Here is a 19,057-nt window from a genome sequence, read left to right on the forward strand (position 1 = left end):
ATCTTTGAGCACCTTGCACTGGACTAGTTCCCAGAGGAAATTTCAGGTTAAAAGGAGGCTAATTGGGTCAAATTATCTCTGCTGATACACAACTTGCCCCTACAGTTCTACAGCAAGGCCCTCCGAGCCTATCCTGGCAACACTTGGGAATGTGTTTTTATAAATGGATCCTCTGGAATTAAAATACAATAAAATGAAGATTAGGATATAAAATAAAGGAAAGCAGTGTGCTTGTCTGTATGTTCTTTTCCTCAGAGCCCTATGGAATAAATTACATCCACGGATTTCTTTAAATCTGTTTGCACATATAACTTGATCGTGTTCATACATATGAATTTGGCCTAGAATTCCTTCTTTTAAAAGCACAAACAAGCCCTTCTTTAATGTTGATAATGAAGAATTTTAAAAAATAATCCCATATAGATACATGGACACATTTGGATGTATTAGATAGTATATGCATTCATATATACATTGTAAACATTTAAAGTAAGAAAAGTAGGTTATCCTTGTACGAGAGTGATCAGTGATAAGTAATAAAGATAATATAATGAAAGATAATATAATGGAGAGAACTAAATTATACTTGAACAATAAAGGACAAAGTGACGGTTACACAAAGAGCATTCACTGCAGTGACCAGGCATATTAGACTCCTTTTAGTTCCTACAGATTGCTGTGCAATGACATATTCAATTTTTTCAGCTGAGGAAAAGTGCCTGCATGTCTAGGAGAAAATGATGTAGTCAAAGAAAACCCTCTCTTTCTTTCTTTCTTTCTAAATAAAATGTAACTCCTGTCATTTATTTTTCCTATGTGTCTCAGGTGACCTGGTGGAACAGATGATGTGTGATCATTCGTGATTTGTGCAAAAGCTTTATTAAAGTACAAATTACGTCAGCTGGGACAAAAGCCTGCAACTTTATCTTGGCAAAGATGGGTTCTTGCTGTAGGATTTCATCGTGATGTACGACGTGCTTGCTCTGGAAAGCTCCAGCTCCTCACTGAGTGTCAGATGCCTGCAGGCTCCCCTGAGTGGCAGCTTGCTGCTCTCCTGGTTTGGCTGCTCCCACCCAGGGTCGCGTTATCCGTGGAATTTACACAGGAGCTTCAGCACGGGCTGCGAGGAGCCCGGGGGAGGTGAGGAGCCATCCCAGGGGCGGTGAGTGCCCGGCTGGATGGACACGAGTCCGGTCACTCGTTCCAGGCGCTGCCCGAAGCCTGGGCTTGCCTGGCCTTGATGTGCCGCGCTCAGATTTCACCGTGTGAAGGCGCAGGGCAAACGAAGCCAATTCCAGCAGGGTTTGTGTATCTGTTGGTGTTTTTCTAATACAGAATTGTCTGCCTTGCAACCCTGCACGGGCCCGTAGTTCCTGCAAATAATACACAAAACCACAGGTGCTGACACAGATCACACAGAAAATATTTTCTAACTCATTCTGTGCATTACTGAATATTGTAACTTCCACATTTCTATTCCCTTTTTATTTTTTACTCATGAGACACGGTAGAGCAAAAGAGAGTGAAAGCTACATATGCAAAATACCTTTTCAAATGAAAGAGTTCCAAGGCTTTTCCTGAAAGAACCCTAAGAGGAAGTTTAAGCCTCTGAATTAAAGGTGCAGCGTGCTGTCAGTGGGTAGAAATTTCCACACTGCTATGTTGTATGTAAAACAATTCTGGACGCCAGCTCCCTGGCCAAAGTCTATTGGCAATAATGAAGGTGCAGGGACACCACTGTGCCGGGCTGGGAGCACACCCGGAGATTTTGCTCTCTGTGTGTGCGAGCCGCACTCTCCCCAGCCGCCAGCTGGGCTCTGTGAAAGGTCCCGTTCACAGGGCGAGCCCCCGCATCCCGCATCCCGCATCCCGCATCCCGCATCCCGCATCCCGCATCCCGCGCCGGGCGCTCTCTGCGCGCTCCGCGGAGCCCAAGGGCGGCCGGGCTGGGCTTCCCCCGCGGGGACACCCGGAGCGCTGCCCCGCGCCTCTGTGCGCGTGAATTTCGGGTTAAAAGCGACAGGTTTCTGGCGTTCCTCTCGGGTTTCCCTGCTGCCTTTCGCTTTAATTCTTCCGCCACAGCTCGGGAGCGAAGTTAAAGCCGGCTCCGGCGGCCGCGCTCGCCCGGCCCTGCCGCTTTCCAAGATTTTCTCTCCAAGAATGGAAAAGGCGGAAACTATCGAGAAACCACGGGGCAGCCCCAAATCACCCTGCGGGTCCCGGCCCGGCCCGGCGAGCGCTGCGCTGCCCGCGGGGACCCCCGCTCCGCATCCCGGAGGGATGGGGGATGGAGAGATGCGGGAATGGAGGGATGGAAAAATGGGGGGATGGAGGGATGGAGGGATGGAGAGATGGGGGCATGGAGGGATGGAAAAATGGGGGGATGGAGGGATGGAGGGATGGGGGATGGAGGGATGGAGGGATGGGGGGATGGAGGGATGGAGGGATGGGGGGATGGAGGGATGGAGGGATGGGGGGATGGGGGATGGAGGGATGGAGGGATGGAGGGATGCGGGGATGGAGGGATGGGGGGATGGAGGGATGGAGGGATGGAGGGATGGGGGGATGGAGGGATGGAGGGATGGGGGGATGGAGGGATGGAGCGATGGAGGGATGGGGGATGGATGGATGGATGGATGGATGGGGGGATGGAGGAATGGAGGGATGGAGGGATGGAGGGATGGAGGGATGGAGCGATGGAGGGATGGGGGAATGGAGGGATGGAGGGATGGGGGGATGGAGGGATGGGGGGATGGAGGGATGGAGGGATGGAGAGCGGAGGGATGGGGGGATGGGGGGATGGGGGGATGGAGGGATGGGGGGATGGGGGGATGGGGGGATGGAGGGATGGAGGAATGCGGGGATGGAGGGATGGAGGGATGGAGGGATGGAGAGCGGAGGGATGCGGGGATGGGGGGAAGGGTGGCGGGGGGCAGGGACCCGGGCGCTGCGGCGGCGGCGACTTTGCTCTTTAAATCGCTCTCCAAAGCGGATTTACGGCTGATCCCCCACGTCAGCGGCCGGGGGCCGCTCGCCGGCGGTGCCTGGGGCGGTGGGAGGCGGCGCGGGGCGGGGCGGGGCGGGGGCCGGGGACACTCGGGCGGGGCGCGGGGCCGGGGCCGCCCCGTCGGTGCGTGCCGGAGCCCATGAATTGCTCCGTGAGCGCCCGGCGAGGCTGCCGCGGCCGCGGGCTCGGGGCACGATGCAGAAGAGCGTGCGGTACAACGAGGGGCACGCCCTGTACCTGGCGCTGCTGGCCCGCAAGGAGGGCACCAAGCGCGGCTACCTCAGCAAGAAGACGGCGGAGACCAACCGCTGGCACGAGAAGTGGTTCGCCCTCTACCAAAACGTGCTCTTCTACTTCGAGGGCGAGCAGAGCGCCCGCCCCGCCGGCATGTACATGCTGGAGGGCTGCAACTGCGAGCGGGTGGCCGCTCCCAAGGGATGCGCGGCGGGCAGCGCCAAGGATGCCGCGCTGGACAAGCAGGTACCGCCCCGCGGCCGGGGGGCAGCGGGAGGGACAGCGGGGCCCTCGGGCCGCCCCCCGAGCCCCCGGCGGTGCCGCCCCCGGCCCGGCCCCGCCGGGAGCTCCTGCGGCCCGGGGCCGCTCCGCAGCCGGGGGAGCCGGGGGAGCCGGGGGTCCTCGAGTCCCCGCTGGCGGCTCTTCGTGCCTCCCGGCCCTCCTGCTTCCAGCCCCGCTGGCGGCACGCCGAGTTTCCTCTCGCGGGGCAGGTGTTCGGTGTCTCGATGCGCTTCTGCCGTGCAGCGGTGCATTTCTCAGCAAACTCAGCGCGGCCAGGCGGCGGGGGGACAAAGTCCCAGAGCAGCACGGGGAGGAGGCGCTGAGCCCTTCCCTGCGGGGCTGTTGCCTCTCCCGGAGATGCTCTGCGGGGAAAACAGGCTCTCGGTCTCCCTGGGGACGCGTGCGGCAGCCGGGCGGGTGGCTGGGCGGCCCGGGCGAGCCCGAGCCCTGATGGCAGCCGGCCACATCCCACGGGAGAGCGAGGGTTCCGTGCCACGCAGGTGTGGCGAGGCCGGGCTGGGGATGTGGCACGGCGCCCGAGCCGGGTCTGGCCCGGCTGCCGGGGACCGGGGGCCGCGGGGGCTCGGCTGGGGTTCCTTCCCCCTGAAATGCCCAATTCCTGCCCTCCTCCTGCCCCGCCGGCCCCGGCTGATCCTGCCCAGGCTGATCCGTGCGACACGCGTGTGTCAGAGCAGCGAGTGGTTCAATACTCCCGTGCATTACATAACCGCACGGAAAGGACGCCGTGGCTGCTCGGCGTGGATAGAGATCGGGTGTCTTGCCCACACACCTCCTGCTGCCTCATCTGAATTCTCGATCTCGTCTGAAATGTGTTCCAGCCCGGTCCTGGCGTGCCCGGGTGCCTCCCTCGCTGCGCGGCAGCAGCCGGCGGGTGCCGGGCTGGTTTGGGGAAGTTTGGGCGGCTGCAGGTGTTTCCTCACGCTGCTGAGAAAGTGACACAGACCTCAGCCGTGTCCTGAAACCCAGCACATCTCTGAGCTGTCCTGGAGTGGTAACTTTGCAAGGAGAGCTCAGAGCCTCGTCTTATATTTGTGCCTTTCCCCCGCACCTATAAATAAACCTGGTGTGCTCAGGCAGCCTCCGGGTGTTTCATGGCTAAGTGAGCAAACTTTGGGGAGCTGGGATGGTTGTACTTGTGTCATATTCACCCTCCAATTCTTGCTTATTGCTTTGAGGCATGTTTTTGTAGCGTTATAAGCCGAGCACTGGAGGATCCCCAGATGATATTAAACATGGATGTTGCCCTGCCTTCTTTACATTGGCTTACTACGCTTGTTTATCAGCGGCGTTGTTAAATTACAGCTTGACTGAGAGAACTGCCTGAAAACAAATCCCTTCCATGTCTGTTCTCCGGGAGCCTTAAGTTGTGCTTTTACAGTGATGAATGAGTTGTTCATAATTACATCTAGTAATAATTACAGGGCAGGAAGCTGAGCTTTTATTGCTTCAGACATCAACTATGTTGGTGCTTTCAAGAATAGCAGACTGCTATTAAAGAGGCAGAAGAATGCTTTTTTTTCATGGGATGCTCGTTTCAATTTTCAAGACAAATCGTCAGGAAATATCCTTTTTTCTTCACCTTTTGCTTGATCCCAAGCTTTATTCAAAGCTTTTGAGTGTTAGTAGCTTTTGCAGATGTTTAATCATTGAAGTGCACCCTTGTTTGTATATATCCATACAGACACAAATCTTTGCTAAGGTGTACAGGAAATTCCCTCAGTGGCCAAAACTGATCCAAGGCAAGAATGAAAAAGAAAAAGATTTGAAAATTAAGCAGTCTCTTTCATTTAGAAAATGTGCTCACATTCTGAAAGGTGTAAAGCAATAAGCCATGAACCTTCAGTTTATTAACACAGGCAGGCAAACTTTAATCAGATGATAATGAAAAGTCGATATTGCATATGCTAACTCCTGGCAGTGAAAAAATACTGCATAGATTTAATTTGCTTTGATTTCACCACACAAATGTATTAATGGAATGGAAAAAAAAAGGAAGAGAATCTCTCTTCTGCAAAACAGGGACAAAAGACAAAACTTTTCTCCTTTAGTCTGGGTTTGATTTACCTGACTAACTCAGATATTAGAGTGATATGTGCTCTAGAATTACACAAATGAGGGAGAGAAAGAGGAACTAATCACGTGAGAGAGCTTCATCAGCATATCTTGAGTGGATATTTGAAAAAGCAATGCATTTTCTCCAAGTTACATAATAAAAATTATGGAAAATGCTTGGAGGACAAATAGATTTTGTTTCCCATATCTTGCAGATCCTCTCAATGTTGGTTTTCAGTTGTTTGGGCATGGATTGTCAGGTCATGTGCCACGTGAAACTCTGTAAATTGTCAGAGCTGGGTGGGACGAGGGCTGGGCTGTGCTGTCCTGCACAGGACACAGAATTTTGGCCGCCAGATGTGTCCAGGTGTGGTGCCCAGCTCCCAGCCAGCCCTGGTGCTGGACAGTGACACGTTCCACCCTGCTGGGGCTGCTGGGGATGTTAAGGTGTGACAGGAGCCACCACGCTGAGGAAGATGCCAAATGCCTCCATAAGATTTATTCTGGTTTTGCAGCATTAAGGGCTTGAGAAACAATTGCAATGGCAGAATGCACTTGTTTTGCCTTTTCCATTACTATATTACTATTTTTATTTCCTTCAGAGGGATATTTGCTTCAAATAAAAATCTGTTAAATGTACAGAACCTGTCTTAATAATGACTGCATAAAGAGTGAATCAACTGATATTCTGGAAATGTGTGATCGAATTGAGTATGCTGCATATACTAAATGATCTGCAGAGGGAATTCTTGTTTTTAAATAAAAGTGTTTTGATCTCCCTCACATTTTGGAAGAGTTTTTGTAAACACCAAAGAGGTGTTGCTCTACACTCTGATTTTACATTTCAGGCAAAAAAAAAGAAGACATAGATTTATTGAAAGAATAACAAGGTAGAAGGGGCTGAGTTTTGAATCAGCAAATTAGGAGATGCGAATACCACATGCAGATAAATTCTGATTTTAGTTAAACTGCTTCTTCCTGGGGGAATTGAGGGTTGTAAACAAGTGCAGCCCCAACAAGTCCTTCACTGTGGCACTGAGAGTCTTGATGAGAATCCATTTCAGCTTTTCTTTCAGAAACTCTGGAATGGCTGGCTCTGTCTTAGTGAGGGGTTAGTCTCTTTCAAAAGTAAAACAAAATGCCCCAAATCATACTTTTTGCAGCGCTTCACAGAAGGCTGGCACTTGTTATCCAGCAAGTTCACAGCTGCTTTTTAAAATACTACTGGAAACAAGTGATTAGAGGAATGTAAATATTAACATTATTATTATTGTCCGCGTTGGGAGGAGGCCTGTGTGTTTAGTTTCTTTCATAACTGTGCATTGAATACATGGAAATGTTCTGATACTGTTATTAATAACTGTCTCAGAGTATTTAAGGTTGTAAATGTTGCATGATTGGAGCAGAGATATTCTTTGTATCTTGCCTGCAATAATCTTCCTCCCACTTAGCAAAATTAAATGCAGTATTAGGTCTGTGTTCCCACAGATTAACAGAATCCAATCATTTGAATTTTTTTTCTGCCTGCTGCAGCTCTGGTTTTGTGGAGGACACAGAGGTTTTGTGGATCCTCTCTGTTTTACACTTATTGCTTGGCACATGCCACCACCAGCTTTTGCTGTACCTTCAGCGTCTTTAATTATGTTTAACCAAGGAACAGCACTTAAAGGGCATTTTTTTAATGAAGATGAAATTAATTAAAAGTTACTCAGTTTTTCTGGGCAACTCCCCCCGAGTTGCTCAGCATCCTGTGCATGTTTAATGTTGTAGATGGCTGAGGAGTTTTGGGGTTTTTTTGGCACCTTCAGGATTACTATTGTCCATAAATCTCACTGCTTGCATGTGGACAGGGAGTTCCCCGTGATGTTCCAGTGAAAGGTAGGCCAGATACCACCACATTTAAAAAATTTTCAGGAGAAATTAAGAAATAATAGATTAATAGAAATAATAGATTAATTTTTCTCCTCATCATCTGAGAGGAAATAAAGATGTGTTGTGCTTCTGTTTTCTTCAAAGTTTTGTGGTTTTAATGGATTACCCTCAACAGAAAGAGTTAATTAAAAAAGATGGCTATTGGGGTTAAGGTTTTAGTAAGATCTTCTCATGGGAGAGTGTCTGAAGGGTTCTTGTGTGAAAACAGCTTTGGGATAACCTGCTCTTGGCTGTCCCTGTCCCCTGCTGTCCCTCAGTCACTCTCATGGCACATCAGAGCTCTGGGCACATTCCCCAAATATTTGAGATCCTCTGCTCTGTGTTGGGGGCAGCAGAACACGAGTCCCTGCCACTGTGCTTCTTGCAAGCTGCACCAAGAGGTTGTGGAGAAATAAAAAGTGAATTTACAGCGTCCCCTGTGACTTAAGGCAACAGGTGGGAAATAAATACAGAAATTAATAAAACTCCCAAACAAACAAACAAACAAGAACCCGACCCAAGCCATCAACCAAACAAACAAGTAAAAACCCTGCTGGGATCTACCCAGGGACTGAGCTCTGCTCTTTGATAAATGTTTTGTGTTTGCTCAGCAGTGAGTACAGTTTGTGAATAAGGAGAAGGAGAGGAAAATCTCACAGCCATATTTATTTGCAGTTTTGCCAAAATTTAGGTGTTTCCTCCTAACTCTTGAAAAGGTATATGTGTTCTGTCATGTTACCAAAAGGGTTTGTAACTGTGCATGTGTGGGGAACCTACACAGCTGATAATTGAGTTAAGGTAGGCATAGTTTTTTGTTTTGGTTTTATTTTTGACATGCCTCCTCAAGGGTTACTTGAATCTGCACAGACATAGCTTGGAGAACATTGATGACATTTAATAGTTTATTATTAACATTTGGCAACCTTTATAAACCTTTGCATATCAAGTGGTTTTGGTCAGGAATCTGAGCTGGGTCCATTTTGTTTTCTGTTCTTGACTTTTGGTCACCCTTGAGGGTGAAAGGCAACAAGAGACCCCACCTGAATGTCAGTGAGTAATTAAAAGGACTGAGAGTAATGAGATCAGATTTTGGTGAGGCAAAGTTTTATTGGATAGAAAACATGGGCTGAGGTTCCCAGCTTTTCCCTGCGAGGCATTGTAAGATCCTGAAATATTGCAATGTGCTCTAACAGAAGTGCATAACCTGTAATTAAGTTATTGGATGATAATTAGATCCCAAGACAAATGACATTTGGCAAGGGCTTGTTTGTGGAGTTGCTGGGAAATGCTTTTGGCCAACAGGTGAAATGTCAGTGACTGGAAGCACAGGGTAGACCTCACTTGGAAATGCAAAATCCCAGAGCCTGAAGACTGAAAATGTCACTCAGTCTCTTCCTTGTAAGAATGAGATCTGCTGGCCACAGCCCAGCCTCAAACATGCCAGGGGACCAGAAGCTCCTGCAGGGCAGCTCGTGGTGGGGATGAGAACACTCAAATATGAATTTCAGATAAAGCACTCTAACAGTTTAACAGGAATTTCGTTCTTCCACCTGCCTTACAGCCAGTGCTGCTGCTCATTTCATTTTGTCTCCTTTATTGATGGAGCTGCATCAATTTGGCCGTATCTGTTTAGTTCCTCAAATGTACCAGGAGATCTATAGAAAGCAAATTCTGAGCACAGAAATAGCAACTTAGTCCCTAATTTACTGAATAACTGTACTTCATTAATCTTAATTTACCTTGATTTAACTTTTAAACTCGATTTTTTTTCCCACTGTTTTTTTGGGCAGGGTTTGTCAGGGTGGAGAGCAGTGCTGGTGTTGGTGGGGCTGTGGGTCAGCAGCTGCCTGTCCCTGTCCCTGCAGGAACATGAGATTTTGGGGAGCACCTCTTCCCAGTTATTTCTGTCTACCAGTCGTTCCTCATTGAGGGATGGTTTTTTTAAACACTGTGCCTCTGCACTAAATGTGTAGGAACATATGCTTCCAATTGAGCTAGCAAAAAAAAATTTTTTTTTTTTTGATTTACCAATCCTGCAAGGTTTTCTGTTTGAGCTACAGGATCAGTATTTATAGAAGCAGAGGCTTCCCCAAGTCAGTCCAGCCATTTCAGTTTCCTTTGGTGCTTGCCATGAGCTCAGAACCAACTGAGTTTTTTTTAGGAAGTGTTATAAACTGTCAATTGTGAACTGAGCTCTATTACAATTTTTAATTTTACTTCTGCAAGTTTTTTTTTTTTTTTTTTTTTTTTTTAGTGGTAGATCCCATCAGCTCCACTACAAATTTAAAAAAAAACAAAAAAAAACCTGTTGCATTTTAAGAGGTAAATGCTGTAACTATTGAAAAAAATCTGGAATTATATTATCTCCTTTTTGCTCATGGTGCTGTGGAACTGGTGACTTTTGTCCATTTTTTGCCTTCTGAGATTTTTGAGTGTGATATAATGTCTGAGTAACAGAAATTATCTGATTAATTATTCTGCAGGCTTGAACTAGTGTGATTCAAGTTCTTGAATTACTGCAAGATTTCCACGGCACTGCAGCGTGCCCTTTGCAATCTTTCAGACTCAGTGAGCTCATTGAATTGCTGTAATTCATTGCATTTAGTTCACTATACTGCACTTTTAAGATGCTGTGCCTCTCTTTGGCGTTCTGTGAGTAAATTTTGGCTCTCTGTAGATGTCTGCACCTGTGCAGAGGTGGGGGACAGGGGCTGTGGCAGGATTTTGGGAGCCCCAGCTGAGCTGGGTCCCTGGCCAGCGGGGCCAGTTCTGGGGATTGAAGGAATACCAAAGTGGGAGAGGCTGGTTGTCCCCCCATCCCAAACTGGTGTTTGCCTCTGCTCTGACATTTCCTGTGCTGGAGCCTAAACCACCACACTACTGGTGCTGTCTCTTTTATGAAAAACAAGTTTCACTGTTCAAAAAAAAATTTAATCAAAGTTTAGTAAGGGATAAAAGGGACACTATCCAGTGCTGGGGTGCCTTGCCAAAATGCCAGAAGCACACCATTAGCTTAAAACAATTTCCCGATGTACTTTTCATTACAGTGGTTAAATGCATATTAATGAGAGCTATGCATATTCAAACATTTCCGTGAGTTTAGATGTTCCAGGAATTTCTTTTGCTTGGTTTTAACCTTTGACTTGTCTGCATGCCATCCTGTAGATTAAATCAATATATTTTATTTCTTCTCGAGGCTCCATTCTGTTGTCTTGACACTGCTTGATAACTGGAGGGTGGGTAGTAAATTTTTCCCTTTGTGTCCTGGTTTTTGTCACTGCAATGTCATCACTCAGATAATGTAGTCTACAAATGTGAGAAATAACATAGCTATGTCACACTCTTGTTTGAGTTACTTACACCAATAAAAGCATTTTAACCTTACATAGTGTGTCTATTTCAGTATTATGCTAAGGCCTAAGATGTAATATATATTTATCACACTACTATTTCTGCAAGCTATACAGTGTAACTATACAGTGTATAAATAAGCTGACAGATTAGATATATTTCTCTTAATTTACCTTGATTTATATACATATATACCAAAAAGCAGTTAAAAGGAATTACAAGTAGTACTATGTCAGAATATTGGTGATCAATTATAACTTGCAAAAGCCAATACATAAATGTGAAATATTTGTTATTCATAACACTCTGATGTCTCAGGACTATGCTGGGCCCTCACCTGTTGGAAATTCAGGATGGCTGCAGGTGGCCAAATTTTCTGTTCCTTTCTAATTTCCCTTTACTTCCTCTGACTTACACAGGTTGTTTCTCCTCCTTCAGCAAATGCCAAAGATTTAATTTTCTTCTCTGGAATTGTGGGGATCATGTTCAACACCTTTGACAGGATGTCTCTGATGCCCTCCAGAATGGAGCCAGAATTTATTTTTAACCCTGTGCATTCATGGAGGATCAGGCATGACAAGAAAATTGCAACCTTCTTTTGCACTAGTCATGTTCTCTTCAACTTGGTGCTCACAGAACAATTCCAGTCAACTATTAAAAGTGCTTCCTCCTAATAAATCTGTTGGGGAGAACTAGATTCGTGTAGACTGCAAAGCAGTCTTGAGGGAATGGTGGAAAAGCAGTGAGGGAGGAGTGCAGCAGGGACACCAGTGCAGTTCCAGCTGTGCCGTGCAGGTGTTTGTGCAGCTGAAGGCAGCAGCAGTGCTGGTGGCCTGGGGTGATCCATGCAGGGGCTGATAACCAATTGATCACCAATTGCATTTGATTTCTGAAGCGTTGTGTCCTGTTCTGAGAGCTGGGTCAGGAGCAGCAGGCAGGGGAGGGCTCCTGGGGTGGAACTGAGCCCTGTGTGAGATTTTCCAGATTTTTATGTTGGTTTTGTGTCACTGGGGTCTTGCAGTTGTGCTTTCTTGGCCCAACAAGTACACGATGGCTGAGAGAAACAGCAGGGCCTCCTTTCTTGTAAAGTACTCAGGAAGGAATTGTGGTTGTGATTAATAATGGCAATTAATCCTTGTTTTGGGGACCCAGCTTGGCTCGGGAGGGAGGCATGCTGGGAGGTGAAACATTCCCTGTGAATGTAATGGTTAAAATATAAAGTGCCACTTAAACGCCAAAGATCAGTGGCTGTATCTCCCCAGGCATCCAAACTGAGTAGCATCAGACTTGCTGGGGTTTGTGCTGACCATTGTTGCAGTAATTCCTTCTCACCCCACTGGCTGTTGTGAAAATAAATGTATTAATTGTAGGGGAGTGAAGAATGATGCAATGAGAGGCGTCACAGGACGTGGGGTAAGAATTTCTGAGCTCTGCTGCTCAGTGTGCAGGAGATGTGCATCACAACAGGTCTCACCTGTGTGTGGTGGCTGGGCCAGGGTCTGCTGAGAGGAGAGGGCTCCCAAAAAGGGCTGCAGCCACTGTGCTTGCACACCTGGGGATGAATGCACACTGCACCAGGCAGCCTCCAGCACAGTGCTCCTCTACCTGCCTTTGCAATAAAGCCAAAAACTAAAAAAAAAAAAAACCAAAAAAAAAAACCAAAAAACAAACAAACAAAAAAACCCAAAACATAAACAAAACCAGAGAAACAACCCACTAAAACCCCCAAACTGAACATGAAACTGACAGAGAAAAAAAAAAACAAACCAAACTTTTTAGAAGTGGAGCTTTTTACCCACGGCTTCGGTTGTGGGACCAACCAATTTTTTTTGGGTGCAGCTCTCCTGCTGTGCTGGGTGCGAGCTTGCAGGCCCTGAGTGGGGGCTTTGCTCGTGTCCTTGCTGCCTGCTGCAGGTGGGAATTCCACAGGAGCATCACCTCCTGGCCCCGGGCTCGCTGCTGCCCAGTGCTTCCAGCAGTGACCTGTGATGGATCAGTGATGCCATGGCTGACTCGCACAATTAACAGAAAAATATCACCTGTGCAGAGGAAATTAACAGGCAGATATCCTCTATACAGGTTAAAGAAAGTTTAATAGATTCATAGTTATGTCTTACCCCCTTGTGTTATCAGGGGCTGGCCTGGGTTTGGGAGGTTTGGGAGGGTGGGTTTGTCACTGTGGTGACATCTGACCTCCAGTCAGGATTTAAGGAAGAGCCCCCCACCCCTGGGCAGTGAAGGAGGAGTGGTGGACAGAACTTTGGGAGGGGCAAAAGGGTTAAAAGCTGAAACCTCCATTGTGTGGATGAGCACATGGTGGGGAAAATCCTCTGCTCCTGGTGCCGTAACATTTTCTCTCTTCAGTCTTCTGTTGTGTTTTTGATAAGGTTTAATAAACCTTTCTAAATTTATGAAAAGTGGGTAGCTGTTTCTCACACCTGCCAGAGCTCTGTCTGCACCCCTGGATGATGCTGGAATTGTTTGCACACACAGGATCTCACCTGGGTGCTGCTCTGCATCCCTGTGGCCGTGGGCCAGCAAAGGGAGCGAGGCACCTCGTGCCTTAGGATATGAACTTTTATATTTCTCATGTATTTGTGATCCTGCAGTTCTTTAGTGTATAACCCTAAGCTCCACATTCAGTGCCAGCTGCTGCTGTCCCGTTTTGGGCAGACACAGCAATTCCTCTCCAGGCCTGGCAATCAAGGACACCTCACTGCCCCAGGGCCCAGAAATGCAAATAAAAGTAACTTATGGGGAGAAACTTGGGGTAAATTACTTCATTAGCTGAAGCTGTAATTGTTAAATCAACCCCCACTATTCAAATGGACCAAACTTATAAAATTATGAAAACTCATGACTCATGGTTCATTTTGGGTGAAAGTCCCTGGGGGGACTTTGCCTGCCCGAAATGAACCTGAATTCCCTTCAATAAATATAACTGGGTTTTATTCTCTGAACTTTTTCTTGCCTCTGTTTTTAGTAACCGAAAAAACATCAACCTGATAAACTCAGAGGGATGCCAGGTGGTTCTGTGTGAAACAAATAGATATATTTACCTCCCATGAAAAGGACGGGGGAAAAGTAAAGTACCTTCCTAGCACTTTCCTAAGAATCACTGACTTTCTGCAAATGTCTTTGATTTTTTGCATTTACTTTCACATTTTCTGAGGGTGTTTGAATGTGTATCTGACGTGTGTTCATTACCTGGGTGATCAGGGCAGAAGGAAGCTTATCTGGGCTGTGTCCTGACTTACTTGCCTCTTGAGCCCCTCTGACCCTGTGGCCTCCTGGTGAATCAGTTTCTCTGCTGGAACTTCTGCAGGCACAAACCAGCCTGAGATGTGGAATTCCATCCCATCTGCTGCATTCCCCTGCACGGGGGTGTTTGTTTATCCCTGCAGTTTCCAGATGGACGCCTGTACTGCACGGGTGGCACAGGAGTGGCTCCCACGAGGTGTCACCTGCAGGTTTCTGCACACACCTGAGGAGTGCCATGTCCCCTGTCCAGTGTCTGGGCTGTTCCTCCTCCAATTCATGGCTTCATTTTCCTCTGGGACCTGTTGGGTGCCCCTTGCAGGTTTGTTCTTCCAGGCAAGAGGCTTTCCCTGCTCCGGCTGATCTCAGTTGTTCCAAGGCAGTTGGGGTTTGATACACTTGGCTGAAATTTGTAAGGGTTTTTAATTCCTAGTATTTATTTTGTGAGTCAATTACTTGTAATTGCAGCAGATCTCCTTAATACCACTTGGATTAGAAGGGTGAATGTATGAGTTTTTTAATAATTGACATTCCTTGGCAGGGTAATATCAAGTGTTTGTTCACACATTTTCTCCCTCTTTGTGGTGTTCCCCTCTTTGACCCTTTCCCTCCAGCATTTGTTTTGCCTCATGTAAACTTCAAACTGCTTTTGGTGCATATTGCTGGCCAGGTTTCTGCCCCACAGATGTTGATGTGGTGCTTGCAGGCTGCCCTGTGAGCAGTGCTGGGAGCCCTGGGTCAGTCCCTGTGCTGCTCTCACCAGGAGCGGGACACAAAGGGACTCCAGCTGTGAGCAGAGCAAGAACCTGTGCAGGGCTTTGTTCATCATTTGTGTCCTTTCCATGGGTTCTCCAACTCTTTGTGTCCTGCTTGTGCAGCTTCTTCAGCAGCTTCCAGGGCAGCCACACTTTATTTCTTGCTGTGAGCATCTCCTGCTCTCCTGGCTGAGAAATCCTGACTTTCTGCTGCTGTTTTTAGGGTGGCTGGAGAAGTGTAAGCAACCAAGTCCTCTTATTCTGAGCAGTGTAAGGCACCTCATCTTTTTGAATTGTGTTTTTCATCTTTGCTAACAAGTTTTGATATTTATACTTTCCCACCTTACAATAATGTCAGCATTTGGCACTTACATGCAGTAAAAACAGACAGGTTTTTTCCTATAAGTTACCGTGGTGTAATAAAAAAAATCAGAATTTTCTAAATTCTTGAGTGACTCAGGAACGCAAACCTGTTTGACTTTGAATCCATTCATATTTCTTCAGTGATCCTAGAGCAGTCCAGTGGCACCCAGACGTTTTGCTTGAGTGAACCTTGAGAAGTGTGGAGTGGTCATGGTGGCTGGGAGAAGTTCCTGAGGACTGGGAGGGAGCAGATATCTCCCAGATATCTCTCAGATTTCTCCGAGATATCTCCCAGATATCATCCCCCACATCTCCAAGGATGGCCAGGTTAAACCTCTCAGAATGACCAGGACAGTAAAAGATGATATTGAACCTTCACCCAGGACATTTAGTTCTAAGATGGGACTGCTGGCCCAGATAGTAGGAATTTTTTTTTTTTTTTTTTTTTGGTAAGGAAAACCAGCAAGGCTTCCCACTCTGCTTTCTTAAATTTTCCTCTCTGCTTGTTGTCAGGAAGTGGAATCACGTGTGAAAAGAAATATATATGCCAGGACATTGTTTCAAGTTGCTGTACAGTGATCAGTCTCGTCTTCTTTCTGGAAGATATTTACTATTGGCTCAGAACCATAACAAAAAAAAATCAGAATTCCTATGAGTTTATTACAAAATAAAAATATGAAAACTCTGTCCTTCTTTGCTTTGAACATGCTTTTTTTTCCTTTAATGCACGTCTTAGTGCACCATGTATGTGGCATGTATGTATTTTCTGTTTCACTTTTTTATTTTGCTGGGGGGAGTAAAAGAGGTTTTTTTTTCTTTTTTAATCACTTCCCATCTGATTTAAATTTGAAGTAGTAGTCATTCTGGCTTGGCTCACGTTTAAATTGCAGCAGGAAAAAGTTGTGCAACTAGAATAAACTTAACTTTAAACTTTTATGCACAAATGAACAGAATGTGATATAACTGCTGCTAACTCAAGCTGAAGCCTTTTTTCCTTGTCTTGAGTTACTTGGAATATATCTGTAATTCAGTGGTTTTCTTCCTTTTGTATTCTCCTTGTGCTGAGCAGTAACAATATTTTAAAAAATACAGAGTTCTGGTGCCCTGGGGAATGTAAAGTAAATTCTTTGGGCTGTGTTACTGCAGAGGTGGAAGCACAGAGGGGATGTGGTTGTTCAGCTTCACGATGTTCAGACACTGCCAGCACTCACCTTGGCTCCAGTGTGTGTCACTTCCTTACCCATTTTCTCCTATTTTTCCCTTACCCTTTCCTTGTCCCTGCTGTTCACCCAGGTGGGCTTTTATTTAACCTCTCCCACCTGGGGCATATCTGGGGAATCCCTACCTGGTACTGAAGGTGCATCACCTGTAAAGCTGGGACACCCCTAGCACAGCCCAGTATTGTGAAGATTTGTTTATTCCTACTCCACTTACTTTCATAAAGTATATAAATGGTGTTTCTTACATCATAGATGTAAATTACATATCTGTCCTTTACCTGATGTAATTTCACAGCGATGGATTATTTAATCTAAGTGACTTCAGTAGACTTTTCTAAATATATCAAGTGGGACCAGGTGCCTGATCTGCTTTAATACCATGTACCTTTTATTAAGGGTTGATCAGCTGCCATTTCCATTTTTATTTCCTGATGTTCTTTCTTGATTCAAGGTTATTTTTAAGTCATCCAGGTCAGGAAGGATATGAGTGGGGTGGAGTGCTGAGGGAAGTGTGGATAATTAATGGAAAACATATTTGAAAGGGAGTTTTGAGGGCTTCCAAAGAACAGTATTCAAATGTGATTGACTCATTTGATTAAAAACACTTACTAGATTCAGGCTACCCCCTTTGCCTTCTTAAAACCTCCTGAATCATGAACCCATCAAATTAATTATTACTAAGTAATACTTATATCAATAGTAGTATCCAGTTCTGCATGTATTTCATGTATAATCTGCAGCTTCTATTGTAGATTACTCATGTAATGAAAATGTCAGTATATGTTCATTTCTAGTTGTTATTTGGAAACTGGAGTGTGTTAAATGTGCTTAGAGTACCAGCACTTTCCATGAGCTATTTGAGACAAGCACGAGGCTGCTAAGGTAAAATTATGGAAAGTTTCAGCCTGGAATTGTTGGCACCCTGTCTTGTTTTCAATGTTGGGATCACAATGTGGCACAATAGAGTATGTCATAACATTGTTTCTTGGGAAAATTTTTTAATTTTATTTTTTTTTAAGTGAGGACTTAAAGGGCAACAACTAGTTTACTGAGATACTAGAAAATCACATCATTAGTGAGGGCAAGCTTGGTTGTGGACAGTGTTTATATTGAACAAGACCTATCTCATGGAATAAATTCTTATGGCAACAACTGTCAGTAGGCTACAATATGCTTCTCTACCAACAAACAGTCTCAATTCAAACAGTCTCAATACTTCTCCTGCTTTCCTTCCATGCCCCTTGTCCTCTGTCAAGTGGATGTGCTGGAAATCTTTGGTCTCTCCCTGCCTCAATACAGTCCTCCTTCACAGGCAGGAGTAGCTGAAGGTTTTAATTTTGCAGCTGGTATTGCGTGTTCCTGGAGCTGTGAGAGAGGAAATCTTGGTGGCTGTGAGCTCCATGCAATGAGTGGGTTTGTGTGTGGATCACACTGGGCCACCCTGTGATGCTGTGATGTCCCTGGGGCACCCATGAGCTCAGTCCTGCTGCTGACACAGGGCTGCTGTCACCAAAACCACCTGGGCAGCAATCCTCTCTGTGCCACAGGGTATAGCACAACCATCCATCATCCATCCATCCATCCATCCATCCATCCATCCATCCTCCATCATCCATCCATCCATCCATCCATCCATCCATCCATCCATCCATTCATCCATCCATCATCCATCCATCCATCCTCCATCCATCCATCATCCATCCATCCATCATCCATCCATCATCCATCCATCCATCATCCATCCATCCATTCATCCATCCATCCATCCATCCATCATCCATCCATCCATCCATCCATCCATCCATCCATCATCCATCCATCCATCCATCCATCCATCCATCCATCCATCATCCATCCATCCATCCATCCATCCATCCATCCATCCATCATCCATCCATCCATCCATCCATCCATCCATCCATCCATCCATCATCCATCCATCCATCCATCCATTCATCCATCCATCATCCATCCATCCATCCTCCATCCATCCATCATCCATCCATCCATCATCCATCCATCCATCCATCCATCCATCCATCCATCCATCCATCATCCATCCATCCATCCATCCATCCATCCATCCATCCATCCATCATCCATCCATCCATCATCCATCCATCTATCATCCATCATCCATCCATCCATCCATCCATCCATCCATCCATCCATCCATCCACCCATCCATCCATCCATCCATCCATCATCCATCCATCCATCCATCCATCCATCCATCCATCCATCCATTCATCCATCCATCCATCCATCCATCCATCCATCCATCCATCCATCCATCATCCATCCATCCATCCATCCATCCATCCATCCATCCATCCATCCATCATCCATCCATCCATCGGATATCCCTAGGCATAGCACTTGAAATATTTGCTTTTAAAACTTATGTTGGATTATTTTCTTGAGTTCTGGATAAGGAACATTGGCTTCATGTTTGGCTTGGTTTGCTGATGCTTGCTGTGGGTTGTTTCTGGAGCTGGAATGTGCTGGGGTCTGTAGGCAAACATAAGTGTTCTAAAAATGGCATTTTTAGTGTTATTAAATATTACAAAAAAATGTGTTAGTAAATATTAAATTTATTAACT

The 19,057-nt window shown here is 46.2% G+C and overlaps 1 protein-coding gene across 5 annotated transcripts in view; it reads left to right on the forward strand.

The window, feature by feature from the left end:
* Positions 1–3,096: 3,096 nt before the first annotated feature.
* RASGRF2 (Ras protein specific guanine nucleotide releasing factor 2) overlaps positions 3,097–19,057 on the forward strand; it is a 129,532-nt gene continuing 113,571 nt past the window's right edge. For all 5 annotated transcript variants that reach the window (XM_085567206.1, XM_085567207.1, XM_085567208.1 and 2 more), the window contains exon 1: positions 3,097–3,487. In XM_085567206.1, coding sequence (XP_085423332.1) covers positions 3,203–3,487 — 285 coding nt within the window. In that variant the 5' untranslated portion in view covers positions 3,097–3,202. The remainder of the gene's footprint in view (positions 3,488–19,057) is intronic.

The sequence above is a fragment of the Lonchura striata genome, chromosome Z (assembly GCF_050655825.1).
Source record: "Lonchura striata isolate lonStrDom1 chromosome Z, ASM5065582v1, whole genome shotgun sequence".
NCBI classification, from domain to species: Eukaryota; Metazoa; Chordata; class Aves; order Passeriformes; family Estrildidae; genus Lonchura; species Lonchura striata.